Here is a 25698-nt window from a genome sequence, read left to right as displayed (position 1 = left end):
TACTAATTATTAATGTATATCCATTTATTACTGATTATTACTAATTATTAATGTATATCTATTTATTACTAATTATTACTATATATTAATGTATATCTATCTCTGTTTTTCTTACTTTTAGATTATGTGATTTTAATTCTTGAATTTTTGTTGAAAGATTTTATTTTCCTGTTTGTGACTTGCAAATAATTTTTTTACAAAGTACATATGGAACACCTTTTTTTGAAAGTTAGCACTTATCAAGGTCCCAAGGCCACTCGACTTTAAGGGCTAATAAATGGAAGACGGTAGTGTAATAATGGTGTGGGTAGAATTTGATTATTTATGAGGAAGGCTCAACAATAACATTTACATTGGATTTGAAGTCTACCATGTTATATTCTACCAGTAAGCAGGCCCGTGGAACAGTGTTCCACAGGCGGGCAGTTCTGGGAAAGAAGCTTTGTTTATGGAATTTGCACTTGGATTTAGGCACAGAGAGAAAGGGAAATCATATATAGTGGTTGTAGCTAGTCTAATGTTTTTGTGAAAGTTTGACAAGGGGGAACCATAGATTGGAGTTCAGTCGAGATTTGCCATGAAAATAATGATAGAGCAGAGACAGGCTTGCAATGTCTCTTCTGTGGGGAAATAAGTTGCAGGGAAGAGAAAATGGCATCACCTACTAGGTTTTGAAGCCAGTATTGAACTCTATCAAGGCTGGGTAGAGCACACTGAGCAGCTCTTGCCCAGATATGGCAATTGTACTCCATTTTAGGGCTTGCCTGGTTTTTATACAGATAGAGGATTGCATCGGCAGTGAGATGCGTATTTGAGTGGTAGAGCAATCCAACTATTTTTCCATTGATCTTGGCAACAGATTTGATGTGTGCGTTCCATTTCAGATCAGGATTGAAGGTCGGTCCCAGAAGCTTGTCAAAACATGGAGCTGCCCAAAGACGAGAGCCATTCATTTCAATTGGGGTGTGATGGGGGTCAGAGCGATTATGATGAAAGGAGAGATTACCTGTTTGTAATGTTCTTTGAAAATGTTGGAATTTCTTGTTTTTTTTTTTATTTCTTTATTTTTATGATTTCAAATTGAAAAACTTAAATAACACTGTGCCTTGCTTGGACCAATATCTTCTAAATGTTGTGTTGAACATTAAAATGCAGGAACTTTCTTCATTAACTGAAATTTGCATATAGCTGTTGTTAGATGCATCAAGCTTAGCAAAGTGTCTAAGATTATGCATTTGTGCAAAAAAGTCTTCTGTTGTAGGGAGTTTGAAATGTTGCTTTTTGACTCTGTTGAAGTTTCTGGGATCCAAAGTGAGAATTTTTTGTTGGCTTTTTACAGCAATGGAATTTACCGAGTCTATAGATTTTATAATTCCAAATTCTGTCATTTTTCTCAAATTCTATTTTAGAAGGAATAAAGTCTGTACATGAATTCTTTATATACATGTGGCATTAATTTGTACATGAGAGAAATAATGGCTATAAGAAGGACGAATAAGAGAGGACAGTGGACTGAGTTTTTGACAGCCAAGAGAGCATGGACATTGAGAGTTGATATTGTGAATTACGATTTAAGTTAATAGGAGTTGGTACGAATTGTGGTATTAGTGAGAAAGAGTTCTGCGTTTTTTTTCTGTTGACAAAGCATCAATTGAAGCAAAACCTCCTTTAGATTCTTCCAATAGATTATTCATGTCAGACAGCTATGCTGCATAATCATGTTGATCTAATGGGAACTGGTGTGTCACTAAAGTTGGGTATTGTTGAGCATTGTTAGTACTAAAATGGGTGACCATTTTGCAACACCAGGTGCTGTATGCACTTTCCACTTATCTTGGCATTGTTTTCAGTCATCCTGGACTTCACCTTGTCCTTGGCACTGGAATCAAGCAGTGCTGACTTAAGAGAGGAGTGGTTAGTAATTGTGCAACCTTTGCTTCACAGTTCAGGGCATGTCATCCATTATCCCTCCAGAAAGATCAGATGGTCCTTATCATTCTAACATCGAAACAAAATTCTCTGAATTAGTTTTAGATCTTGTACTGGTTTCACATCTATGATTGCTTGTGTGTCCATTTCTGTAACAATGACTTTTATTTGTTTTTTCCTAAGACTTTATTGTTATAAACGATTTGCTGAACTGATGTTTTCTTGCAGTTTGAGTCTTGAACAATTTTGTTTTTTTTAATATTCTATGAATGGCAATACTGTTGTATCTATTCCAGAATCAATTTTGAATCGTGTGTTTGAATAATTCATTTTTATTTCCACGGTTCAAATATATTTTTCTTAGTCTTGAGTGCTTCTATTTTGCGTACACTGGATTTATTTGAAGCGATTGTATTGCATGTATGGACATCGTCATCCGAGTTATTATCGGAGTATGTTTCCACTATGTGCAAATCAATGGAAATTTTTTGCACATTTTTTTTTTGTATAGTACCCTTTTTTTCTGCATTTTCCATAAATCTTTTGAAATGCGAGACACTTATTTGTTTAGTGTGCATTACCATAATAATGACAGTTATTGTGATAATATTAACTTTACATTTGCATTTTCACATGCTTTCTCCATCTTTTTTTTTTTTTTTTTGTTCACTATCATGTCTCAATGTAGCATGGTGACTTTCTTTCAGTTTTGGTGCCTTTCCGTTGAGTTGATGTGTAACGTGGCTATTACGCTTGAACTGTGTTCGTTACAGGTCAAACTTCCCTCTCTACATACAAATCTAGTTCCCTCTGCAAATTATCCTCTTAATACAGACTATCCCAAAAGTATTCATCCATTTTGATGCGTATTTATATTTCAAAATATAGTTAATTTAGGGACATCATATAAATATATAATATGTTTTATTTAATTTAGGCAAAACATTAGAAGAAAAATGCAACATTATCCAATTATATCAATAAATCTTAGCAAATCATGTAAATGAATTTTGTAAAAAATTATTATTATTTAGTAAATTGATGTAAATTTAGTAAATGTTTTAGATGCAATTAATTTTATTCCTTCTATCAAAAAATTATAATCAGTATAATCGTTTTTTATAATGAGAAAATTTATAAATATTTAAAATCTTAAAAAGTGCAACAAAATGCCAATTACATTTTTTTAGTGCATAAGGCACATCTGATTGAGTGTAAATAAAATAGTTTTTTTTTTTTTTAATTTTAGTTATCTTCCTTTTTATAGTTTAATATTAATAAATAGTTTTTAGTAAAATAATTTTCTGGTTAAACATTTTGTTGAATATTTTTCTGTTGAGGCAGAAATCTTTTTCCAAGAAAATATATTCCAGGTTAAAAATATCCAAAAGTAAAAACCATTGAATTTCAACAAGGTTATTGACAATGCTCAATTAAAAGAGCAAAACATTTTATTTGATTTAGGTCAACAAAATATATTGATTCACCACATATCTTTGTATTAAATCTCTGATAGCACTATCACCAAATTCACACCCTTGTGATTTATGAAGTTCTACTTGTCTGTATGTGAAAATTTGTATCTAAGAAATTATGTAGTTTACAGTGCATGCCAATTTTTTTTTTTACTAAAAATACTTGCGATTAGTATAGAAAGGTTGAATAGAGAGACGAAAAATGTGTAAAATAAGCATTAAAGGTACAAAAACACATGAAAGTTCCACTGAGATCAACAGGATTGAGTCATGACCTCTGTAAAGCAGGCCTGTTCACTGAAAAATGACGTCATGCAAGCAAGATCTGTTGAACAATCAGATTGTCGATCATGAATGAGAGCTTAAAAAAGACATTAGAAAACTTTTTAAAAGTTGCATTGAAAAATAGAAAAAATATTTCAAAATAGTTAATTTTGCAACACTCTATTAATGCATTAAAATGTCTCTAGTTTCGTAGATCAACAAATTCACACTGCTATGCCTTATGACAGAATTCTATCGCATATTTATCAAATTTATGAAGTTACACATGTCTGCATGTGGAAAATTGTGTCTAAGAAATTATGTTCTTCCTTGGTTCACAGTATATGCCAAATTCTTTTTAATAACAAATGTTTAAGAGTATAAGAAGGCTGTAGCAATGCAAACAGCAGGGTGTTAAAATAATGTGATGTATGAACAAATGAAAAAGGATCTTGTAGAGCTTGTTTTTTTATGCCTTCATATATTTACTGGCGGGGTGGGGGGGTGGAGGCTTTGCCAGGTCATAAAATATGCTTAAATATGATATTTTAATTGATCCAGATTTCGTATATATTATTATAGTCGTGATTTCAAAAGTTATTTGGGTGTCATCAGCTATAATCGAAAGCAAAACTATAGTATTCAAAGCTGGTGACGTTACCACTGTACCAACGTCACACGCATATGAACTGATTAAAAATGAACTAAGATTAATGTACAAAATGTATAACGATTTTTTCCACTTTTGACACCTTTATGATCCCTTAAAAACTATTTTAAAGGCTAAAGACCTATAAAAAATCAGCCCATAAAAAGTCCAATCATTTGAAGCCCCTAGCACCACTCTGCGACTTTTAGCTTTGGAGAGATAGGGTTTGAAAATATGGAGACAGATATATAGCCATTTATATATTAGATTTATTTTCCAGATCAATCACAAACACAAAACACTAAAATAGACTTACTGTTTGAGATAAGTGAGATGGGAGAAGCCTTTGGTATTTCCAGAATATAATCTTTTTTTCAGAAAGGAAAGGACTAAAAAAAATGTTTAAAAAAAAAATAAATAAATAAATGAAAAATATAAAAATGGAACCGGAAATGGGCAAGTGGTTAAGCTGTTATGCAGAAACAGGACTTATTTTGAATTAGTTTGGTATTCCAATCATTATGTTATTTGTGCATACTGATATGCAAGGTTCATTTCTTCATTGGGTGTGTCAAAATTGAACATAGAATTAATGTCATGACTTTTGAACCACTGAAGAACATTAAGGTTTTGATTTTTTTTTTCTTCCGGCTTTGCATTGCTTTCTATTGCTGACAAAAAGGTTAAATTCTTTGTCCATGTTTTTCTCCAATGATGCAGCAGATTATGTTGATTACTCTCTGATGTATGATTATCAAAATGTGAATACTTTAGTCTTCTGACACCAGGTTATTTGGCACTCATGATCAGTATAGAAAAATTGAATAGAGAGAGATCAAAAACGTGTGTATAACAAGCAACGGTTTTATGCATGACAAATTAAGGCACAGCAAATATTTGACAAGGCTCACTTGCTCCTGCTATTTCTCTATTCATATGATATTTAGGCATGGCAAATTGCATACTTTTTTTTCATTAAAAATCTTTGTAACAAAAATAAACAAAATGGTTTGTTTTTTTTGCTTTTGTTTTTTTTTTTTTTTTCAGATTTTTGGGGGAAATATTTTAAATATGGGGTCAAACGTAAAAAGAAAAACAGTTCCCTTGAATTAAAAGAAAAAAAAAAATTTTGTTTACTTTTTAAAAAATGTAAATGCTTTTTTAATAATAAATGTTTACCAAAAAAAAAAAAAAAAAAAGAATAGCAGTGAAAAGTAAATATATCAGCAAATTATTTAATTCCCTCAAATTTTAGCCAATCAGTCTGAAGCAAAAAGTTGTTTCCTTTTTACAAAGATTTTTAGCGAAGAAAGAAAAAAAAGAAAATTTGCACGCTAATTCGACTAAATCCAAATCGGTTGCTTCTTATCCCTTGACATAAGAATTTCAGGTTGCTTGAATGACGTGCTTAAATATCATATGAATGCACTTGTCATTCTTTGTCGTACATTTATTGTACCTTAATTTGTGGTACATAATTAGCAAAACCCTAACAAGCGGTAGATTTTATTATTAATCTAAAATGCAAAAAGGTTGTCTGAACGCAGGAGAATTCCACTGTGAACTGCTTGTGATCAAAAAAGACTGAGCAGTTGATAAGTTGATAAGGAACTAAGATGGCTTAGGTGCAACAATCCATTTTAACCTTTATTTGGACTAAAATAGGAGGTCAGAGAAGCACGATCTTATCAATCGATCAGTCATGCCAAGCCACATCATATATAACTCATAACTAGAGCTATGACAAGAGAATATTCTTTCCATTATTTTGACTCTCGAGTATGTATCAGTTAATATCTTATGTGTTTTTAGATAGTGATGTCGTTCTCGATTGATTAACTGTGTCGAATATATAACCGAGAGTCAAAATAATGAAAATATTCTCTTGTCACAGCCCTACTCATAACGAACAGCTTATACTTTTCTCTAAACTCATCACTGATATCACTAACACGCATTCCAAAAAATATGATGGAAAACAATGGTTAATCAATTTGGAAGATAGGGACTCAGTATGATTGCTAAGCTCAGCTAATCTGATACATTTGAAGAGAAGAAACGTTGGAATGCGGATGCTCCATGATCCCTATTAAGACAAGTGTATCTTCCATCATGGCAAGACGAATGCATTTCTCCAATAGCCATCTAATAATTAAAGTAAAACAAGCAAAAAATGAAGCCTTTAATATGCAATCAAAATATAAACAAGACGATGCATCCGTTTCAATGAAAATGACTCTCAGTTGTTTGAGAGTTTATTGTGCTTATGACTTACAACTCATTTAATGCAGTACTTTTAGAAAAAAAAAAATATTAAAAATAAATAACGTTTTTTTTTCAATCTGATCACATCGAAAAAAGATTTGCCAAACTTTATATTTTTAGATAATTAAAAACAATTTTATTTTATAACAATGTCAAGAGAAATTCATGTCTGGAGAAAAATATAAAATAATTTTTAACAGTGGGGGGAAAAAAAAAATCATGATCATCCATCCATAGAACCGATGTCCAGAGTGTTGAATCTTTATCAATATGTTTATTAACAAACTGTAATCGGGCTTTAACATGTTTTTTTTTTATTAAGGAGAAGAGTCTTCTTTAGTCAGTATCCTTGGAGTCCTTGCGTCTTCAGTGTTCTTCTTGGTGTTGAAATTGAAATGCCAATATCCTGCTCGCTTAAATGTTGAAATGCTTTCTTGGCTGAGGTTTTCAGGCTCTTTTTGATGTTTCGTACAACTTGTCTAACGGCTCGAGATGAAAATTTCTTTTGCCGGCCTTGTCCAGTAAGATTTCGAGTAGTATTAAACTTCATATGTGTTTTGATAATATTTTGAATTGTTGACACAAAACGCTTCGAGATTGATTTGTATCCACTCCCACTGTTGTATGCTTCCACAATTTTCGTTCTGAATTCAACGCTGTGTTCATTCGTTTTATCAATTCATTTTTCTTTCATAGTATAATGTAAAATTGCATATTTTATCAAAAGATACGATTACCAACTTTCTAGGAAAAATATTTTAAAAGAAAAAAGTTTTTTTTTTTTTTTTCAATTTAATTTTCATATCTTATACTTTATTTTATGCAAAGGTGGTTATATATTCGGCATAATCATGTTGATGCACCAATCCTTGTTAGATCACTGAAGTTAACATTGAGCTTGGTCAGTACTAGATAGTTGGACATTTGGGAATACCAGGCGCTGTATGTAGGCATCTCCCTGCAAGAACCGCAAAAACTTGACATCGTCATCTTCCATGACCTTGATATACATGTAACTGTGAACTGTTTGTGAATTTAATATTCCTTTGGCATTTTCTCCTTCAAATGAAGCTGATTCAACCCACAGAGGATGAATGTCGCTGACACACAAAGAAGATAATGCTTTCTTATTTGTTAGTTTATCCAGATGTGTGTGCACAGCTTAGTGTCTACATCTCTTGACTAATCGCCACCAAACTTGCTCAAATATTAATCATTTTCTAACTTAGAACTGATTTAATTCAGAGATATCCATATCACTGTAAAGAAGTAACAGTTTTGGTGATAACTTTGGTTCTATCTTCTAGACTTGGTACTTGCCTCATATTGTAGCCAAAGATACAACACACATACACACAGACAATTGTCCTTTATATAATAGACTAGCAGGTTGCCCGCTCATAAAATACAAATAAACATTATATTTTAATTAATGCAGATTTCTTATTTATTATAAACAGAAATACTATAGGTATTAAACGTAACGTTATATTCCTTTAAAAAATGAAGTAAAAAAACAAAAAAAATGGAAATAAACTGAGACATCTGCATGCAAGTATTATGTCTTTTCTAAACAATTCACTTGTTGTAAGTAAAAAAAAAATACTTTAGCTTAGATAGGAACCGAAACCTTCAGACAGTAATTCAAGTACGATGACCATTAGAGCAACTTGACACGATCTATAAAAAGTCTTTTCTAAATCTACTTATTCTTAACATAAAGAAGCTGTCATGTTTTCCAGCTGCTCATGCGCATACATACGTAAGTTATGAAGTCTATTTTGTACTCTGTCAAGGCAGGATAAGCTGCTTTTAGCAGCTCCTGCCCAAATGTGGCAAAATACTCCATCCCTGGATGTACTTGGCTTTTATATAGATAGAGAATTGCATTAGCAATGAGATGTCTACTGGAGTGGTAGAAAGATCCCACCATTCTTCAAGCGATCTTGGCAACAGATTTGATGTATGTGTTCCATTTCAGATCAGGAGTAAAGGTCAAGCCCAGAAGCTTGTCAAAACATGAGTCTTCTCCAAGACGAGAGCCCTCCATTTCAATCGATGTCAGATGGGGTTCAGAGCGTTGATGATGTAAAGATAGGAGCTTGGTTTTAGATGCATTAAAAGTAACTAGCCACCTCTTCCCCCATTGTACCACACACTCAAGATCTGAGGAGAGAGAATCAGAAAGAACTTGGTCATTTACTTATATTTATGATGTATTGCCATAGATGGTAGTGTCATCAGCATAGATAAATTTTAAGTCTGTAGATAAAAACCCATTAAGTAAATCACATCCTTACATCATTTGTGGACATTTATGCTGATAACACTACCATCTATGGTAACACATCTAAGATAGTAAACAACCACGTTCTCTCTGATTCTCTCTCCTTTGATCTTGAGCACGTGGTACAGTGGGGAAAGAGGTGGCTGGTTACTTTTAATGCATTTAAAACCTATCTTTTATCTTTACATCATCAACGATCTGATCCGCATCTGGCATCAGTTGAAATGAATAGCTTTCGTCTTGGGGAGACCTCATGTTTTGACAAGCTTCTGGGCTTGACCTTTACTCCTGATCTGAAATGGAACATGTACATCAAATCCGTTGCCAAGGCCACTGGAAAAATGGTGGGATCCTTCTATCGATCCAGTAGATATCTCACTCACAGGTATGTCCAAGGATGGAGTACTGTTGCCACATCTGGGCAGGAGCTGCTAGAAAGGACTTATCCTGCCTTGATAGAGTTTAAAATAGACTTCGTAGTCTCGTAGGAGATGTCCTTTTCTCTTCCCTGCAACCTCTTTCTCACAGAAGAGATGTTGTGAGTTTGTCTTTGCTTTATCATTATTTTCATGACAAGTGCTCGACTGAACTTCAATCTCTGGTCCCCCCTCACTAAACTTTCACAAGAAACACTCGTCTAGCTGAAAACACTATGAATAGTTCCCCCCACTCTTTATCTGTGCCTAAACCTAAATGTAGATTCCATGAACAAAGCTTCTTTCTTAGAACTGCACGCCTGTGGAACTGTCTTCCGTTTTCCTGCTTCTACAATATGGTTGTCTTCAAGTCCAGCGTAAACAAGTTCTTGATTAGCCGTTCCACTTAAGTTAACAAATTTACCGAATTTCCATTACTAACGATTACTATATTGTCCAATTGACTACGGTACACTCAATAACTCTTATCCTCAAGTGGCCTCTGGGCCTTGATAAGTGGTGATGCCTATGTAAAAAAAAAAAAATATAGGTTGAGAAGTGGCCACACACACACACACACATACTCACTTTTATAGATATATAGATTAGAAAAATGCATAATTCATGATATTTAATTCAGTGAGAAACGCACGATGGAGTATTTAAAAGTTATCTATAAAAAAAATTCCAGAAAGTTTTAGGGTTACTACTGCACATATTATGAAATCATTTATTCTTCAATAAATACTGAAAATGTCACTACTATCAGGTAATTATTTTTTTTATTTATTTATTTATTTATTTATTTTTTCAACGTTTTAAAAAGTCAGGGAGGAGAGTATTTGTTTATCTGTCAATTTTGAATGCTGACTAATATTGGATGCCACTTTGTTATTTTGATGAAACTTTGAAAAGTGAAAATATATAAATAACAAACGTTTCAGTTGTTTGAACTGTCGGCATTATTGATGTATAGCTTTAACTCTGTTATAAAGTCCATTTGCATCAAGTGTTCAGTCAATTCAATTTTTTATTATTTATAATTCTCTGACCTTTTTTTTTTTTTTAACCCTTTTTCACCCCAAATAAGGCATATTGTCACTTGCATTTGTCTAACAGGGGGCCGTAGGAGTTGAGCAGCAAGATCTGTTCACATTACATTTAAACTTCTACAGATTAGTACAGTCAGAAAAGCAGGAGGAAATTTCAGCCAAGCAGGCCGAGAAAAGAAACTTAGAAGTAGAAGGCTTTCCGGCATCTAGAAACCTCAACAGCAAAGGGATGAGATTTTGCTGCTTGTCTGGTTAGTCAGGAATATGTTCATTGAGGGCGGGGGGGGGGCGATGGTCATCAGATCACATTCCATATGTGTAAAAAAAAAAAGCACTGGGATGTGACATTGTTGTGATAGGACAGCGGTTGGAGCTTGGCTGATAATGCAAGACCTATTAGATTTGAGACTCTTTTTTTGAACCGTGTCTAAGAGTGAGAGACTAGTTGTGGGTGCAGCAGCCCAGATGCGGCAACAATCCTTCATGCATGAGTGAATTGTGACTTTGTAAAAAGATATATCTGTGGTGGGAATAAGTTATTAAAATAATACCTTCTCGTCGTCCTACTGCCCGATTTGTTAAAATTCTGTAGTTTCAACCAAAACCATCTCACGCTTATCAAGATAATTCTGCAATTAATTAATTTTAAAACATCTTAAAGAAAAGAAATGGTATTTTCAAGCTGTTGCAACCTGATCGTTTTTGAATTGCAAAGTCGGGTGGTGGAACAGAAAAAAAAAGAGAAAATACTTATTCCCGATTCCACTACAATTACTGATTCTGTTTTAAATTTATGATTCCGATAAAATTACTGACTCTGGTTCTTTTTAAAGCTCTAAATATTTAGCTATAGAGTTGTTGTTGTTTTTTTGTTTTGTTTTTTGTTTTTAATCCTACAACCCATGTACGATATTGTTGCAAATGTAAAAATACACTTACGTATGGTTTATACACGTTTAAGCTTTTAATATCAACTAGCGAGGGGTACCCGGCGTTGCCCGGGTGTTTTTAAGTGTATGTGAAAAAAAACAGGTGCCTGTGAAAAAAAAACGAAGCCTTGACGCGCAGTTGGAAAATAGTAAAGTGTGAAAAAAACAAAAAAACAGGTGCGCGTTTTTGATTGACGTGACGGCGATAGGTATTCAGCAGTTAGCATTTTGTGCGGGACAGTTTTTAATGAGGTCTATAAATCGGTTTGTTTGTTTTGAAAAACCCGCTCTCTGTTTATTAGGGGGAGCGTCTCGTGCTACTGTCTGATATGACGAAGTCGACATTGACCAAACGTTACTTAGCTCTCTAGAGACCACTGGCTTTCGGCCAGTGATTAGAGTCGAGTTTCGCTTTTTTTATACCGAAAACCGAATGTAACGCGTGCCGATGTGGGAAATGTGGAATAATTAACGTTTGAAAGTCAATAAAATTAAATAGACAGGCGAGCTCCGTGGTTAAGTGTGAGATATTACAATTTATAGATGATATAAAAAGTTGTGAAGCAAGCGAGTGCTTCTCTGAAAGAAGCCTTTTGTGGACATCGAGGAAAAGCGTACATACATACATACATACATACATACATTTTCGCTTTTATATATATAGATAAATATTTAACATTTTATCATTTTTTAACAAAACTAGTGTTTAAAAAAAAAAAAAAGAATTGTTTGCCATTGTAAAATGGCACAGATATTTTTGATTCTGATTCTAATATTCCCCAAAGTTTTGACTTTTCCAATTTCGATTAATCATCCCAACGCTAATTTTAACGCTTTTCAAACTCTTTTAAAAATATTTCAGAGATATACCTGACTAGAGTACACCCGAGTAGATTACTAGTTGATCCAATACTGTTTGTTGTGGATTGGCAATTAACCTATATCTAAAGGCTGTTCTATCTGCCACCGGGTGAATGGGAGATAGTTACTCTACACTACTTCTGAATAAAAAATAACTCAGTGGAATCTTTATAAATAATGACTAGTATATATATGAGGGGTGTTTCAAAAGTAATGCCTCCTATTTTTTTTATCTGACCAATTGGATCAGAGTAAATTACAAATTGCATTCTTATAATGACTGAACTCATGCATTCATAACCTGAAAGTTTCATCTCTCTGTTGCAGATATTGATGGTGTGAGTGTTAAGGAACAGTCGCCTGTTCTTGTAAGTGAGTAAATATGAGATAGGATAGCCGAGGATTCGAACCTGGGAAGCTAGAGTGGAATTGAGAATTCCGATCATAAGTTAAAATAAATAATACAGAATGTTATTGAAAATGGAATGTAGAATTACCATTGTTTAGTTCACATAAAATAGTTGGATATTTGTTTATTGAAAAAGAAATGTGATGATGCAATTTTGTTTCTGTTAAAGAAATGAAATTAAAATAAGGAATTTAAAAATGAACAATGGAAAATGTTATACTTATTTGTAAAGTGGGTTAATTGAAAATTAGGTTAGAGAAATCGGTCTTTGTAACAAGGCATGTTCAAACACGTAAGGCATGTCACGCCACGAGTCCAATATTCACGTTGTTTGGTCATGCAATGACGTCATGAGTTTGCAATATAGTTAGAGCTTGGCAGAGAGAAAGAAGTCAGTAAGTCAGGAGAGAAGAGAGAAGTCAGAGGTCGGACAAGGTTGGACAGACAGAACTGACATCCGCCTTGGGAAGCGAAGGTGAGAAGGAAATCATGTAGAGACTTTGAATTCCTTGATGCAAAGCCATTGACCGGTCGAAATGGAGTAAACGAACATCATCATATTTTTGTAACTGTTGTCTTCGTGTTATGTTATTGAACAAAGGTATTGTGAATCTGTATTATAGACTTGTGTTCCACTCATCTGTAATTATAAGAACTTTGTGCATAAACTCATCTAAGAATATGTCTCTATCATCTTAAGAATGCGCCCCCCCCCTCAGCTATTATAAATAATGAATGTTTCTTCATTATGATAGAAGACTGAAATCCTCATCTCAAAAATATATGTGTTAAAGAAAGATAATGTTTATAGAAATACTCCCGCGGAACTGTCAAACTGTATAAATGTCAATGTCTATCAATCTCTCAACCTCTCATTTATCTCTATCTATCTAGATATCAGATTCCCTTCTCAAAGTGTATTACATGTTCCCATCAGCACTGTATTAAAATGTCCCCGTCTCAACAAGAAATATATAAGACTCTCTCATTAATATGAACAGTCAACATATATATAACTCATCCTTCTAATAACACCCAGTATGTAACATGAGACTCTAAAAAAAAAACAACATTTACCATGGACATGCCTCAGAATCAGGGATGCATCATTGAATTCCTCCATGTAAAAAAATTTGAGCAATTAATATTCACTGGCAGCGATTGAATGTTTATGAAGCTGATGCAGTTGATATCAGTGCAGTTGGGAGATGGGTTCATCAATTTCAGAGTGGTGACAGATGTGAGTGACAAAGCGCACTCCGGATTTTTATGACAGTGGTATCAAAAGAGGCTGGCAAAATGGTGATTATGTAGAAAAATAAATTCTAGAGCACAAAAGATCGCTCGTTTTAATGATACCACTCCTGTCTTCATAACTCTTCAACTTTTTAGTTTTTGAGTTAAAAATAGGAGGCCTTACTTTTGGAATGACCCTCGTACAACCTGCTTATTTGCTTCTTTTTGTTAAAGACAAGATGCTTTTTTTTTTTTTTTTTTTTTTTTTGCTTTAAATAAATTAATCAATACTTCATTTTATTATCATTCTCAATTCTTGAATTGAGAATTGTTGTCCCGCTTGACGATTGTTCAGAAAAAATAATGATGTTTGGGAATTCTTTTTTAATTCCAGAAACTCCCCTGAGTATGACTTGTACGGATTTGCCAGACATGCCCCCTCGAAAGACGGAGACCTTTTGTCGGTGCGAGCCAGTGAGATGCAGAGGAAATCTGAAGAATTAAATACTAACATCAAGGTCAGTTTCTTCCTTTAATAAATGTGTTCTTATATATGTGGCACAAAAAATGTCTTATATTTCTGATTTTTTAGATAAGGATTGATTAGTTGGATTATTTGGACTACTATTCTCATCTTGAGTGTTATTCACACATCGTTTCGGCTGATATAATCTCTGATCTTCTTCAAGTATAACTTAGCAAAATCAGGAATCTTTCTCTCACAAAGAAATATAAACAGAACCCTTTATTTTATCCAAGAGGGTAGCATTCTCTCATTTCATCAGCTATGACCGAATAGAAGTTTCATTTGCAATTATATAGCATCGTCCGCACTACAAATATAAGATGAGCTTACAACTCAAATTTATATCCTTTCTTTACTTCAATTCAGATCAGACGGTTTGATGATACTGGGTTGCAAACTAAAAATATGCTGAACATTGATATTGCTTTTTTTCCTTTCCATTTGCAAACTCAATCATATTCTGCAAAGGCCAAAAATAAAACAAGTTTTAAGTAATTTGCAATTATATTCTTCATAGCATTCCACACTACAAATATAAATTCAAATTTATATCCTTTGTTCAATTCCATTCAGCTACTGTTTTCTACTTCAGAAATATATTTTATCCCCAAAAGGCCCTCACATCACATGACTACTCCAATCCAAACCAAGAATGAATTACAATTGGGACTCATACTTAACCTTTAAAAGTTTATACATAAAAACGCATTTCCAATATTGTTTTATTTCAGTAACCTAGCGTATGTTATCTAGAACTCACAGGTGTAATCATTTGCCTTTCACTATGTGTGATTTGATACTTCGAGTATTTTAAACAAAGCTGAATCCTCAAGTTCAAAAGACAAAACAGAGAACAATATTTTTCGATACATTTTTATGTGTCAAGATATCCAAGTGACCTTGTTATGTATCAAACGTACCAAGGGGACATTTTAATGCTCACCAATTATTATTTAAACAAAGAAAATAAAATATTTCTAGCCATAATTTACAAAAATAATATTCTAATATTCTCTAAAAATGAAAAATAATTTCTTTTCTATTTCATCCTGTAAAATTTATTTTGAAGAGAAAACAAAAATGTCCTGCCCCGTACATGGATTGAACTCACAACATTCAGATTATGAGACTTTTGAGATTTATTTTATCTCTCTAATCGTCTCCTATCTCCAGTTTCTATTTTCTATTCATTGTCACATTTTATATTATTATTTTAGTTATCAGAAGGATAGACATGGACACACGTTCAACTCATTGTGATGTTGGTCCTGGATATGACCTTAAACTATATCCAGTGGCGAGGCCCCAGCTTGCGAGCTTTGGGGAGTGTGGAGCCACCCTTTAATTACCATTGCTCCCAGGTCCACTCTGACCCAAAGTGGTAGTACCTGTTAGGGTCCCAACTATGGGTTTAATAGAAACCGACTTGAAAACAAATATATTCTATTAAAAAATTTTTCTTCAAAATCTTTGGATTTGGCATTAAATAACCCGAAAAGGGTTGATATGCCGTAAAACAAAACAACCAACTAACCATTGTGATGTTTTTTGGGTTTTTTTTTTTAAGTTACTAATGAGTCACTGTTTCTTTATGCCAAAAGTTACTTTATGATAAAGATTAATGAGATGAATTGATTATCAGTTGATGAATATTATGAGGGGATTTAATGTCTCTGAAACAGTAGCATTACTACCAGATCAGGTTGTCTGAAGATACTGGCTTCCTGACTTAAAATGCTCCAAATATTCTTTTTTCCTTTTCCTTTGTAAAACTCAATCATGTTCTGCAAGGTCAAATACAAAAACATTTTTTCTCTATAAAATGATCAAACCAAACACCATGAATAAATATTTGAAGATATAAAGAAATTGAAACCTAAAAACTTTCTAAAATTACTGGATTCAGCATTAAATAACTTGAAAAGGTTTGCTATTGATATACCTCAAAACGAAACAACCAAACCAAATACCATGAATAAATATTTGAAGATATAAGGAACTTGAAACATAAAAACTTTTTCCAAAATAACTGGATTTGGCATTAAATAGCCCGAAAAGGGGTTGATATGCCATAAAACGAAAAAACCAAATCAAACACAATGAATAAATATTTGTATATATAAAGAACTTGAAGGATAAACATTTTTTTTTTTAATTACTGGATTTGGCATTAAATAACCTAAAAAGGGTTGATATGTCATAAAATAAAAACAGCCAAAGCACCATTAACACCAAAGGCTATTTGAAGGTAAAAATTAATAAGAAGGATTGATTGTCAGTTGATGAATAGATTTAAAGTCTCCATATACCACTCACTCAAAGCAAGAGCTAACCAAGAAAACAGCATCAGAGACATCATTTATGGAATGTGAATATCAAAAGATAAAATAATGTATAGGAGGAGGCAAGTGTTATAATCCACTTTCTACTCCCTAGGTATCCTTTCAAACTACCAAAAAAGAGGCACTCTGGATAGGAACAAAAATTAAAATTTCCACAGTCATGAAAGATTTCTTCTCCACTGACTAAGGTCAGAAAAGGTGAAGTGTAGTACCAGGACAGATACTACACTTTGATCCTAGCAAAAAGGCCAAGTATAAAGGCCAAGAATGTTTGTAGGTAAACTATGAATGTTGTTAATTAATTGCATTTTTTAAATTTATTTTATTTTAGGAGATTGACGAAAAGATCACGCACCAACATAAATGGGACAATTTCATGACGGGATTGGATAAAAGAGAATTACAAAGATCTTCAGAGTTGAAAGCATTAATTCGATCAGGAATTCCATATGAGCACAAGGAGCGTATATGGAGTGGGTAAGATGTCACTTTCTTTAAATCTTGACTATTTGCATCTTTATCTTCATCTTGTGTAGGGACTTCTGACTTTAAGGGTTTTACTCTAAAAGATGTGTAAAAGAAGGCCTGTATACTAAGAATGGCACATTTAATGAAATCCAGGGACATGCTGTAGAATGAAAACAATTGTACCTTATCATGATGATGTAATTGTTTTCATATATATATATATATATATAATGCTGATAAGAAAAAGAGGTTACCAGTTTGGGAATTTCAAGGGGCATTGTATTTATTTGTTGCAAGTTTGAGTTATTTTAAAGTTTTATATCAGGAGTTTGCACAAGAGTTGGTTGTTTCAAACAGGACAGTGCCACTGTGAAAATATTTTAACAACAAAAAAAATCATATGTATGATTATACATATATACACATGGATTGGATCAATAAAAGTGAAACTGCACCATTATGTCTTAAGTTGCATTGTTCTGCCTTTTATAAACTTACATTCTTCTTATATACACATTAAACAATGCTTCAAGCAAACTACTTTAACCTATTAAAATATTTTAAGGTACTTTGTTTTTAAAAATGTTTGACTTGGTGATTTTTTTTTAGTTAAGTGAATTTTTTTAATGTTGAAATGATTGTTAATTTTTAAATAATGGCTTCGTATATTTACTGGAATTCTCTTGGAAACAAAAAAAAGGTACAGAAAATCACTTTTCTTTCTTTTTGTTCTCTCTTAGATGTGTCAACTTTTACGTTGGTCATCGACGGAAACACTTAGAACCTGACCATTATCAAAATTTGGTTGCACAGGTGATGAACCAAAAACCCAATCCTGAAGCGAAACAGGTAAATTCTTTTTTTTTTTTTTAATTTTAAAATGTTATCCTTTAAACAAAGAAGGCACAGGTAATGTGCAGACACAAAAGCCTAGAAAGAAAATGGCCACCGAGTTCAGGTTTTATAAAAAAATTGAAAGAAAACCTTACTCCACATATAAATTATAAATTGTTTGTAATTAAAATTTATTATACTCAAACAAAAGTTTATTTATTTTTTTATTGGATGACTAAATCTATCTTTTTAAGATTTCCATTTCCAACCCTCAGTTGACTGTGAATAATAGTTCGATGCACGTATTAAATTATAGATTTCACACCTCCTTTTAACCTTTTTCTATCACTGCATCAACTTGCTCTCTCGAATTCACATTAGTCCCGAAGTTAATTTAAGGGATCATCAGTTGTTTACCATGAAACACTGTTTTGGGGATTTAGAAATAAAACAATATATTAAATCATGGCTCCCCAGCAGTGTTGATCAAACACCACCTCCCTTAATCATAAGAATAAAAAATGTTTCATATATATATATATATACTAGACTACCTGTGACCCGTTGGGTCAGTATGTTATATTAGCTATGGAATTCATGTATGAGCGTGACACTTGTGACATAAAGAAAATAGGGATTTTTTTTTTGACATAACAGAAACATTTCTATGAAAGTTTATTAAAATGAAAAATCACAGACGGATCACTCAAACATGAAAAAAAAATCTTCCCTATTCGTGTAAAGTTATCTATTTTTCCGAATAATCGCTCAAAAATCGAAAATTAAACATGATTTTCCTACGAATTGAATGCCGATGAAAGTCATTTAGCAGCAAAAACGCACATGAACCTACTGATGAGAAATATAAGAATGAAAAATCCATATTGGAATCCTTCAACCAAGTTATAGAAACTTAAAATCTAAAAAAAAATAATTAATAAAACCCGAAGCAAAAAAATAAAACCTAAATAAATAAAATAAAATAAAACTAATATTGAAACAGATTAGTAAATGTGTCAACAAATTCACCGTTCTCACACAACAATTTTGTATCTAGAAATGTAAACAAAAAATAAAAAAAGAAGGAAGGAAAAGGGACGGATGGAGAGTAGTAGTAGTAGTCTTGGCTTTACTACAATTGTTCTTATGTTTGTCAATGGGTTAAAGTTGTTTAGTTGTCAGAAAATAGCGACAGTATAGTTGTAATAAAGAATAGTTGCAAAACACCCCCACTCTTCCTATGTTAAATAATAATAATTTCGAAATAATAACGTTAATATTTCAGTGCACAGGTCAAAATCTGCAAAAGAAGCGATTTGTGTTTATTTGTTTACGTTGTTATGGGTTAATGTTTATGCGTGCATATGCAACCAGATGTCATAAACCGGAAAGTGGGTTACATCACTCGTTACAAGATCATTTGAGTTTTATAATTATATAGATATACATATATATAGTAAGTTTTGAAAATATATATGGCAATTAAGCTACACAGAATTTTCCACATTTCATCCTTGTGAAGATTCATCAAGCTATTGTGTAGCTTAATTGTCATATATATATATATATATATATATATATACAAAACTTACTACCTAGTTATACTCACATATTAAGCACTGTTTGGGTAACTATGAAAAATAGATACATAAAATTTGATATATACAATAGAACCCTGAGATACGGTGGCCCTAGAATGTATTTTTTCTTTTGAAGTTATGGTGTGGAATACGATGTTTTTCTGGCTCCTGGTTACGGTATTTACCCCGCCTTACAGTGTTATTTATTATATACATGTGTATTATATATTGTACTGCATTTTGTTAATAATTTTAATGCCGTATCTCGGGTTCTACAGTGTATAGTGTGTTTCTCGGCTAAAAGCAATGAATTTCTATATGTAAACTATTTTATTTCATTTTGTAAGTTTTTGTTTCCATTTTCTTTTTCCAGATTGAACTTGATCTGTTACGGACACTACCAAACAACAAATATTACATGTCTTTGGAAAGTGAGAAAATACAAAAACTGAGGAGAGTTCTTTTAGCCTTCAGCTGGCAATGTAGCGCTGTGGGTTATTGTCAGGTAAGGTACAACACTTGCTTCACTAGATGCTACAGTCAACTTTCATTGGTTTAAATCAGAATTAGAACTTCATAGCAAAAAAAGGGTGGGCTCCCTTTACTGTGCTAGAAAATTACTCCCATCTGAGAGTATTCTATATCTCTACAAAGTCACCATTCGCCCATGAATGGAGTATTGTTGCCACATCTGGACTGGTGCATCTGCCACTAATCTCTGCCTCTTAGACAGCATCTAAAAATGAGTCTCAAATCTAATAGGTCCTGCACTATCAACCAAGCTCCAACCTCTGTCTTATCACTACAGTGTTGCATCCCTGTTTTATAAGTATTTTAATGGAATGTGCTCTGATGTGCCCCCCTGATGTACATACTCCAACTGACCTGACAAGCAGCAAAATCCCACCTCTACATTGTAGCCAAGTTTCAATCTCTGTTTTATTGCATCCCTGTGCCTGTTTTTCGAGTACTTTAAGAGAATGCACTCTGATGAACTTATTGCTTTTGTACACTTTTGACATACATACATACCTTCAACTAATATCTGACTAGCAGCAAAATCCCACTCCTTCACTGTTGAGGTTCCTAGTGTATTAATGGATGCAACCCTTCTCTATCCTCAAGAGTTGTGGCACTCTTCAATAACGAAGTTTATTTTTTACATGAGGAAATCAGCAGGAGTGAACTCACAGCGAGGCAACCTGGAACTTTAAGTGGATCATAACAAGTAAAGTGTCCTGTCAGACCTTAGCAATCATGTGTTGTGGTTTCTTCCAGAAATTCACTCTGCTACCATTTGTTCAACCTTGTTAGTAGTACTAGAAGAAAAGATAACACGTCGTCACTAGGGTTTGACAGGATGTTTTATTTGTTACGAAACTCACTACTCAAGAATCCATGTCACCTTTGAGACCGCTCCTTCTGATTTACTTGAGTAGAAAAATAGACTTTTGTTACTAAAGAGTTCCATGACCCTTACAGATAGAAAAGAGTTAAAGTTCTTGTGATTTCCTCCATAGCAGTAAAAAAATATTTTGAGACATTAATCAACAAATCGCGCCAAGATTCCGTGCTGGAAAAATTGAAGATAGACGCTTTAAATATAGATTAGTTTCCGGATAACGCAAGAAGTTGATGGTATAACACTGGATCACACAGGTTATATATCAAATTTAGAACATCTGCGAGTGGAGCTCGGAAGGACCTCTTATAAGCTTGATTAGCTCAATCCAAAAGAGCAAACACTATACTGAAGAATAGTTGGACAGTTAAACTGAGCTGTGCAAAGTTCAAGACCCATTCTAACTTTTGAAATGATTGACATGAGCACCAAACTCAATGAAGCAACAGTGAGTGACTTGATGCAAGTGATAAAAACAATTGGACACTTAAAACTAAAACAAATCCATCCAATTATACCTACAGCTGAGGGGAAACAAGGTCAACGATTAAGAGTTTTTTTATTTTTACAGATGCTGTTTGTTGAAACCTGAATGATGGAAAAAGCAGTGTTGGGGTTTACTTCGTATGGTTGAAGAACAGATTTGGAAATTGTTGCCCATAGCTTGACAGGCTGAAAAGATAAGGAGAGTTGTTAGATCAACAATAGCAGCAGAAAGTTTTGCTTTGCTAAAAAGTTTAGAGGCAGCAATATACTACAGGGAGCTGATAACCAATCTTTTCAGAGCAGAGCAGCCTACCAATCACAGCTTTTGTAGATAACAAAAGCATTATTGAAGCATTGCAGTCAACTGAACTAATTGATAATATGCATTTGTGAGTTGACATTGCTGCATTCTGTGAAACGCAGTGCAACAAATGTTAAATGGTGGTCAGGGAGATTCAGTTTCCCAATCTACTCACAAAAAGAGGATCATGTTGAAACAAACAAACAATGACTGAATCCCTAGAAAATGACCTCCTGACCGTATTGGAATATGGACATAAATGGATGGTTGCATTTAATAGTTGTAAGACTAAGTTGCTCTCCTTTAACAATTATAAAAAGCCTCTCCAACTAACCCGATATCCATGACAAATAACTGCCTGAGAATTTTTCCTTAAAACACTCAGCTTAACATTCACAGGAAATATGAACTGGAACAAATACATTGAGGACATTACAAAGATTGCTGCAAGGAAGGTGGGCTCCCTCTATCCTGCTAGAAATCTACTAATACCTGAGAGTATTCTGTACCCTCTACAAGGCCAATTCACCATACATCTGGGCTGGTGCATCTGCCACTAGTCTCTCCCTCTTGGATAGGGTCCAAAAAAGTCACCAATCTAATAGGTGCCACTTTGTCAACTAAGCTTCAACCCCTGTCCCATCACTGCAATGTTGCATCTCTGTGCGTGTTTTACAAGTATTTTAATAGAATCTGCTCTGATGAACTCATTACACTTGTGTCTCCTCGACATATATATCCCTGACAAACCCACTTAGCAACAGGACCACACCTCCTCACTCTTGAGGTCTCTAAATGCCGGAAGGCTTTATATTCTAATAACTTCCCTCAAACAGCTAGACTTTGGAATTCCCTTCCTGCTACCTGCTTCCCTAACTGTACTGATATGCAGGTTCAAATGTACCATAAACCAACATCTTGTTAATCTTTCTTAGGCATAGTCCCAATTAGTAGCCACTTGTTTGGGGTGAAGGTGAATAAAAAAAATAAAATGAAACAGATTTTTCATGATAAAACTGAAATAAAAAATCCAAAATAGATTCTGAATCATAAAGAGAGTTTCATATTCGTTTACATTTACTATGGCAGGGATTGGGGGGGGGGGGGGGTGAAGAGAGTGAATTACAGTGACACACTTATTATAAACAGAAGCAACTAGGAGAAGGGGTATTCGATTTTTTTTTTTTTTTATATGGAGGTCACCACTTATCAAGGCTCGGAAGCCACTTGGGGATAAGGGTTATTACGTGTACAGTAATCAATGGGATAGTATTGTAGTAATCGTTAGTATTGGAGATTTGATAAAGTGTCTTAAGGGGATGGTTCATCAGGAATTTGTTTATGTTGGACTTGAAGACATCCAAATTGTAGTCAGGTGGGAAACGGGTAAACGGAAGGGAGTTACACAGGCGTGCACTTCTAAGAGAGAAGCTTTGTTCATGGAATCTATGTTTTGATTTAGGCACAGATGTTTTTAGTGAATTACAGTGACACACTTATAATTCTGAATTTTTAAAATGAGGATTGATTATTCGTATTATTTGGATTCTTCAGACTACTGTTCTCATCTTGAGTGTTATTTGCATAATTCACAATTGCTTGCACTCTTCTCGAGGTTGAAAGTTCAATCCTGAGTGCGGGTCACACTTAAAAATACAATTGCAAATTACTTAGGACTTCTATCCAATCATGGCTGACGGAATGAGAGCATGCTACCCTCATTGATTAAATAAAGGGTTCTGTTCAAAATTCCGTACAGATTTCAAAATTCTGTACAGAAAGATACCCGAGTTTGACAAGATACAACTAAAGAAGGTGGAACATTAAATTAATTGAAATATCGTGAAAATAAAATTCAAAATGAAAACAATAGTCCAAAGAATCTAAATAATACAAGTGACACTCATTATCAACAGAAATGAATAAGGGGAGGCGTATCCGATTTTCATTGTTTTATTTAAATCATTTTAATATATTAATTAATTCTTATATTTATTTGAAAAACATTATAGTTGTATTTATACACACAATTCCATTTGACTCAACCAGTATAATAACATAGAGTTTTCTTAAATTCGTCCTCAAGCAATATAATTTAATTTCGGAAAAATGTTTGGAAGCCATAGTTTTTGTTTTTGTCTTGGATCAATAAATGAATGAGAAAATAAGAAATCCAAAAAAGGAAAAACATGTATTCAACTTATGTTCTTTGCTTTTATTTAATACTAGCAAAAATTTTTTTAAAAAGTGGTAGTAGGCAGGCTCGAATCCATACTGCGAAGGAGGAAAAAAACATGAAAAAAAAAAATGTGACGTCTTTGCTGTTGAGCCCATTGCCAAACCGGAAGTGACGTAGGTTTAAATTAAGGCTAGACAATCGAAAAGAGGGGTTGATTTTCGAAAATATTGGCGAAAAAAGCGACCCATCCCTGTTAGAAAAGTGCCCAGTTGAGGATGAAGGAATTTATGTTTTTTGCTAATTTTTCGATATATGTTGTGTGAAGGATCCAGCTTCAAAACGATACCAATCTCGTGAAAATCTGTTGCCTCTGTCAAAAGTTTTAGGCAGACATACATACATACAAACAAACATACATACATTCATACAGACAGGTGAGATTTACTTATTTAGTATTTCAATGTTGAACACACGCTTCATTGGCTACTCAAGTATTGAAGCATCCCTTCTTGAATGGCCATTCAACCATACATTTTTGAATAGGCAGTGTGTTTCTATACTCGAACACTTTTGTCACCAGTTTATCCACAAGAGTCACTCTATCCACTCTCAACAATTGCAGTCTCTCTTCTTATCTCCCTCTCTTCAATATTCTCATTTTTATTTTTAAATCACAAACTAGTCTAACTCTTACCACTTACTATGCATCATTCCACCTATTTGTGGGTGAATAGGTCTGGCCGTTTGGTATGGGTTGTCCTCGAACAAGATGGATTTGAGTTGGTGATAGCAATCGTTTGATGATGGAACCAAATTGTGTACTCCACGGAGTTGTTCACAGAAGTGTGACAATCTTTTGTTTCCTCTTCTCTGGCATCAACCACTTTTTTTCAAGAGATGCTGTACACAGAAACTGAATTATTGTTGGTAACTTAATGAGTTTATTAACAATATAGCAAAAGATAAGTTACTATAAAGTTTACAGAAAGAAATGGTGGTGCTTCTTTATTATAAGAACGAAAATCGAAATATTGAATTTCAAGTAAAACCGATGGTATCTACTTAATTGTCATGTCAAATTTAGTAACATATCTAAAAATTATGAAAAACAATAAGATAGAAATTAATTATTAATGAAAATAGTTTTCAAAGAATTTCAAATTTATACATAAACTAGCAGGTGTGCCCGGCGTTGCTCGGGTGTTTGGAGGTGTATGCTGTGCAAAAAAAGCAAAAAAACAAAAAAAAAATGGTTAATTTTTTAAAACTTTGACCCCTATTATGACCCCTTAAAATTTATAGTTTCGGGCTCAAATCACTTTATTAAGTTAGATCCAGGTTCAAGGAACCTATATCTAAAATTTCAAGTGTCTAAACCCAAAATTGTCGGAGGAGTTTGGTAGAGTTCTTAAAGGTCAAATCGTTGAAATTTGACCCCTTAACAGCCAAATTTCTGGCTGACACCCGTCACATCGATTTTCCCAAATCTCAGTACCCGGTATTTCAAATTTCGAGTCTATAGACTAAAGATTGACAGAGTTATTGCGTAGGGAAATGTACACAGACAGACAGACACACAGACAGACAGACAGACAGACAGACACGTTCACTTTTATAGATATATAGATAAATAACATGAAATCAAGGGAAGTAACAGATGTCTGTCTTATTACAATTAATGGTGGATATCACAATCATGGATTTGTCAAAGTATATGTTTTCTGTAATAATACAGTAATATTTAACTAATTTAAATATGACAAATAGATAAAATTGTTTTTAGTTGAAATGGTCATAAAAAGTAAATA

General features: G+C 33.5%; 1 protein-coding gene across 8 annotated transcripts in view; it reads left to right on the top strand.

The window, feature by feature from the left end:
* Positions 1–25698, top strand: part of LOC145280106 (TBC1 domain family member 2B-like) — a 414275-nt gene that overhangs the window by 368576 nt on the left and 20001 nt on the right. For all 8 annotated transcript variants that reach the window (XM_080131850.1, XM_080131851.1, XM_080131849.1 and 5 more), the window contains 4 exons: positions 14167–14290; positions 16972–17117; positions 17849–17957; positions 19896–20027. In XM_080131850.1, coding sequence (XP_079987976.1) covers positions 14167–14290; positions 16972–17117; positions 17849–17957; positions 19896–20027 — 511 coding nt within the window. The remainder of the gene's footprint in view (positions 1–14166; positions 14291–16971; positions 17118–17848; positions 17958–19895; positions 20028–25698) is intronic.

This window comes from Euprymna scolopes, chromosome 7 (genome assembly GCF_053919585.1).
Source record: "Euprymna scolopes isolate OS-2025 chromosome 7, ASM5391958v1, whole genome shotgun sequence".
NCBI lineage: Eukaryota > Metazoa > Mollusca > Cephalopoda > Sepiida > Sepiolidae > Euprymna > Euprymna scolopes.
The sequence above is the reverse complement of the archived record's forward strand: the minus strand, read 5'-3'. Positions and strand labels throughout refer to the sequence as shown.